At 36.2% G+C, this 5,718-nt stretch overlaps 2 protein-coding genes across 2 annotated transcripts; one reads left to right on the forward strand and one right to left on the reverse strand.

The window, feature by feature from the left end:
• The first annotated feature begins 436 nt into the window (after window positions 1-436).
• LOC108966538 (group XIIA secretory phospholipase A2) lies at window positions 437-2,190 on the forward strand. Its single transcript, XM_018929510.1, has 2 exons — window positions 437-771; window positions 1,391-2,190. Exons 1-2 carry the CDS (start codon window positions 522-524, stop codon window positions 1,849-1,851), a joined length of 711 nt encoding a protein of 236 aa, XP_018785055.1. The 5' UTR covers window positions 437-521; the 3' UTR covers window positions 1,852-2,190.
• Window positions 2,191-3,289: 1,099 nt separating this feature from the next.
• LOC108966539 (keratin-associated protein 6-2-like) lies at window positions 3,290-3,998 on the reverse strand. The gene has a single exon (XM_018929511.1). The coding sequence runs from the start codon at window positions 3,993-3,995 to the stop codon at window positions 3,624-3,626; it is 372 nt and encodes a 123-aa protein (XP_018785056.1). The 5' UTR covers window positions 3,996-3,998; the 3' UTR covers window positions 3,290-3,623.
• Window positions 3,999-5,718: the final 1,720 nt, after the last annotated feature.

The raw sequence follows: 5,718 nt of genomic DNA on the forward strand, positions 1-5,718 counted from the left end.
TGTTTATATTCAATACGAATTTCAATTTGGTTGACACAAATTTATACAAATTACAAGCTAGAATTAAATTTTTTTGACGCCTGCTTCCGGCGTCACCGAATTTTCAAATGACAAAAAGTTTTGCAGCCACTKAACAARGCAACGCGGCGCACACAAAACTGTTGGAACTATGAACAGCTGTGTTAGAAGCAATGCCAGCTCGCATATATAGAATGTAGACGATGAAAAATAAACAAACACAAGAAACTATGAAATAATTTATTACCGTTTTTCTTAGATTTTTTTAAGAATTAGTTATATTTCTATTATGCTAAATTATACAACAGTTAAAGCAAAAAAATCAAAATATTGTTAACATAAAAAACAAGTCCTTTACTATTATAATATGAAAAGACATAGTACGGCAACACCTATAGTTTGCTTTCATCAGTATTTTTGTACGCAAGAGTTTCTTTCAGCAAATTGTAAGAATAAAATTTTAATTTATATAAAAGTTTCGGGCATAATTCTAAAGCTGCAARATGCATTTTCCATACATGAAAATTGCCATCTATGTGCTAACCTTTCTCACATACGCCTACTCGGGCTATGGCTCCAGCACTTTAGTTCATCTGCGAGACGCCATCATCGCAGCGGAGGCAATTTTCGGTGATGTGTTTAAGAATTTAGTGACGGTTGCTAAGAAGTTTCGTACCGTGCATGAAGTATTCGATGCCGCAGTAGATGAGAATTGTGTATACAAATGTTTGGGACCAGAAGGCCAACCAACAGGTTAGTACGCAATGGTTAATATGAAACTGCATGGAATGCCGGCTGGCTGAGGAGGGCAGAMAATTATGTAAAAGTAATGTGTTATTACAATATGAAAATGGTTAAAAGATATAGTGTGAATTGCTGAAGACATACATATAAGTGAATCGTGCTTAATGATTGGTAAAGTGCGTCAGATTTGCTTATAAATATAAATGCGAAATATTTTCGCTTTGTTTTGATTACACATTTACAYCGCAAACAGCTGTTAAGAAAAACTTACGGCTGGAGATTTCCAGCTAATGGAAAGTTGGTGTTGTTAGTGGTGTGAAACTTGGTGAGAACGTTTGTTTGTGAACAAAATGTGTCGTCACAACTAAAGAACTCACAAGTACACGTGGACCAATGCTAACAAGGAAATTAAACTTTTCTCTTTACTAGTTAAAGAAGAATTTATGTTTAGCTTGATGTAAAATCATTCAAGTTTMAAATAAACAAACAAAATTGTGCTTTTTGGAAGCTATTTCAGCCACCCACTAACAGATGTCGCTGCGAAACAATGCAAGCTYGCAGCAAATTTTTGTTTTCCTTTTTAAATGCATTTCCTTGGCGCACATTTATTCAAACACTTCACTTTCAGACGTGCGCCCCGTCCAGAATAAGCTGTATACACCAACCGCCAATGGCTGTGGTTCACTTGGTCTGCACATCAACACCGAATACTTGCCCGCGGTTGAAATGGAGAACTGCTGCAATGAGCACGATATATGCTATGACACTTGCAATAGCAACAAAGATCTTTGCGATTTGGATTTCAAGCGTTGCCTTTACAAATACTGCGAAACCATTGATAAATCGATTGGCAGCGAATATCTCATAACCGGCTGTAAGGCCGCAGCTAAGGTGCTGTTCACCGGCACGTTAACGCTGGGCTGCAAGTCGTATTTGGACTCGCAGAAGCGTTCCTGCTACTGCGCGCCACCGAAACAATCTAAGGAGGAAGAGCGACGTAGTCGTAACGGTTATAAAAACGGCAACRGCGATAAATACAAGCACGGCAAAAAGCAGAAATATGGTTGGAAGGATGCGGGCGACATGTAGTGCAAATTATCTTATTTATAAACGTATTAAGTTATTTGTTTTCTTGTTAATTGTCGAACGCACAGTTCATACAACATTCATATATAATTTGTAGATATGTATGGGTATTAAAAGCAATATTATTTAATAGTATTTTGAATGTACAGCTTTAAGAGTTACGAGAGAGAGGCATCCCCCGCCAAATGCAGTTTTTAGACTTATAAGAATTCGATGAATTTATTATTTTTAATATCAAGTAGCTTGTACATACACACTATGTAAACTGTGTTAACCAACGAACTTAATCAAAGCGGAGATTTTGTAGAATTCAATACAAAATAAAGGTAAAATGTAATTAAATTGGAACGTTTAGATATATTTCTTATTGGACTACATAAGCTCAATTTATATTTTATTATTATTATATTATTTGCTTATACAGTGCCGATTAAACCTTTTTTATTTTTTAACGCATATATTATTATCTAATCTATCTAAATCAGCTTTAAATGAGTGATTTTTTGTAATTATTTTAAYTGTTTGTAGCCTTGAAAAATCCCCGAAATAAAAACAGCAATTATACGTAGAGAACAATTATAACCGTATCGCTGTTGGGTAGATTTTAGAGTCGCTTGGTGGGCACTCCCCGCACCTGCCGCACTAAAAAACAAAAAATGTAAGCTTTTAAGCTCTATGACTTCCTTCCTTCCAATCGCTCCAGTAGTTTTCCAAGGTTGGCTGCTAWGGAATTTAGTTTGGAAAATTCCTTTACAATCACAGTCGGTTCTAGAAAGCAGTACGGTCAAGGATTTATATGCGGCCAAGGATATATGAATATGAGACCAATGATTTATTACCGGCCAAGTGCTGATAAAGCGACAGCAGCTTTGCAATTTTTATATTTTGCCACTATAGCAACAACAACCACAGCATAAATATTCGTATGTGTAACACCAAATGTAAACAACATTTTATTTTTTACCTCCACTGTATTTGCTGCATTTCTTTTGTTTTTATTTTCTTTGAAGTTTGACGATTGGAAGGCGCGAAATTTACAGTTTAAGATCGCGTTAGGTGCAATTTGCATTCTTATTGAACTTATTAATAATTAAAAGTGRAAATTTACTAAATGTGCGTCAAATTAATAAACGGTGAGTGCGCGTGTGAAATTAGTTATTACTTCATTCGTTTGCATTATAAAAAGAATGTGTCCAATAGTGAAAAGTGAATAGTGTAAAAGTAGTGAAAAATGCGTAGTAAAAACTAATGGTGTGGAAAAATGTGCAGTTGTGTCTTGCAAAAAATAGTAAAATAATTACCAAACCAAAGTGTAATGCAGAGTCTGTCGGTGTTGAATAAATTTATTTGACTTTCGGCTTGTATTAAAACAAATTTATTGAAATCGGTGGGCGTTTAGGCACTATAGGCAATGCAATTGGCTTACCATACTAAAAATAACCGGGAGAATGAAAGAACAACATGGTTTAATGCATACTATAACAACTTTWAATAAACTAAATTAGCTTAACTTATGCTAAATTATAACATAAACAATTGTAGGTGTGTATTTTGTACTTCTGCAACGAAGCTAGCGTTATGCGCGTTTGCAGCCACTCCGCTTATTAGCCAAAGTAGCCGATACCACTGCTAGCCGATGCGCTGGCCATGCCACCACCGCTACTGCTGGCGAATGCGGTATCTGAAAAAAATCAAATAAAGAGACACGTCCAGAACACTACAAAATTTTATTGGGTTGAAGTGTGCTATGACTCTAAATTGCAATTCTAAATTTGTCAACCACTACGTCTGGACTTACTCATGCCATTGCCGTAAGATGGATAACCTCCAAAACTAGGATAGCCACCGATGCAATAGTAGCTACTATAACACGGATACGTATTKCCATAACCGCCACCATAGTAGGCGGGATATTGCTGATTGCCGCCGTAGCCGGGGTAGCCACCATAAGCGCTGCCGCCGCCAAAGCCATAGCCACTTCCATAGCCAAGACCACCGTAACCACCACCAAAACCGCCACCGTAACCACCATAACCGCCCGGATAGAAACCGTATTGTGCGTTTGTATAACAGGTGTGCGATACAGCGAGGATGACCAGCAGTAGCATGCGCGAGTTGAGCGAGGAAGCCAGGCGTGCGTTATACATAATGTAAGTTTTTTTGGAAGCGAATTCTTTTCTTTCTTAATATTATGAATATTATATTAGTGATATATGTATATTTTCACTTTTTTAAACAGATAGGTTTTTTCGTCTAACTTTGCCACAACCGTCAAAATTCACAACTGAATTTTTAATTGCCATGCTTTTTACTTTTATACAAATTTCGTTGAGTGCCAAAACGAGTAAAAAAATATTCGTCTAGTTTTAAAAAAAGCCCACTACATTAAATATCAATTTAGAACTGATGATATTCTGATAGCATTGAATAGGTTGTTTACCTTTTYTGTGTGACCACCAAATTCCGTACCACTGAATAGGTTTATTATTTTCTATTGTTGTTTAATTAACTACATTTTTAGTTTATATAACTTTTTTTGGTTTAAATTTTTAATTATTTTTTAAACTTTTTTTAATAATTTCTTTTTAAATTAAAATTTTTTTTATTTTTTTTATTTTTGTTTTTTTTTTTTAAATTTTTTACTTACTTAAGGAGGAAACATTTATTTTATTAAGATCTTTAGCTTGATTTTGGTGCGTCAGAGTGAATGGCAAATCGGTCAGTTTGTACGGCAGCTACATATATGTACATACGCTATAGTGGTGCCGTCTAAACGATATGTTCAAAGATTTCGGATTTCTTGAAAATATCTCATCCTATAAAAATGTTTTCCATACAAGGACATGATTTTGTTCTATCCTATAGTGGTCYGATATCTCCGGTYCCGACAAATGAGTATCTTCTTACAGYGAAAAAGRAGTATGCAAAATTTCWGATCGATATCTGAAAAACTGAGGGATTTGTTGGCTTATATACGAACAGACGGATATACAGCTAGACGGACTTGGTTAAATCGGCTAAACTCGTCCCCCTGGTTGTTCGTAATTTTACTTWATGGGATTTTCGAAATTCCTTTAAGGGTATCGAAGATTTTTGCTTAATATAAGTTACATTGAGAGGTCGACCCTAACAAGGCTCTCACTTGGACAACTAAGGACTCGGGGATGTTGTGGTATTTTGCTAATTATGCTATAGTTGATAAGAAAGATCAGTTAGATGAGCTGTTTGAGCAACACTGAAGATTTGTGCCTTTGCCTTTTTTATCATTGCATCCTTGTAACGTCAGTTCTTTCTTAAAGCATTAAGTCTCAGCAGACCCCGGAAATCCAAACTTAAACCCAAATGCGCGSTACYATATTCATACATTATAATAACCGTTAGAGTTCATGGGGAATCTCATCAAGCAATAAAGTGATATCATTAAATTAGCTGGCTCAATAGCAACCGCTGTAAATGCGCTTTACTAGCATTGTTATTGTTGCATGCCYATTAGAGGCCCTCGGTGCACAACGCGGCGTGCTGACGTGCTACTGTCGTTACCGTTGCTTCAATGTGTCGCCATTGGCGTTTTCGGGTGACTGTCATAGATTTCGTACAATACCASACAGACACACTCATGCAGCTTTGGTTGTATGTATGTATGCATGGGACTCGCGCAATAAATTTGTTGTAGGCTATTAAATAGATGGTTGCATGCTGATTTCGACTGTTCGCCAGTACAACATCAACAATGTTGAGTAGCAGTGACGCGATGGCAATGAAATAAATGGGAGAACACAAGGCAATTGGCTTATGAAGTACATATGTGTACACATACGTATATACATATGTACTTAGATATGTGGTCGTAAGCATGTGATTTCCTATGTA

The sequence above is a fragment of the Bactrocera latifrons genome, unplaced genomic scaffold, assembly GCF_001853355.1.
Source record: "Bactrocera latifrons isolate USDA-ARS-PBARC rearing strain unplaced genomic scaffold, ASM185335v1 scaffold_163, whole genome shotgun sequence".
NCBI lineage: Eukaryota > Metazoa > Arthropoda > Insecta > Diptera > Tephritidae > Bactrocera > Bactrocera latifrons.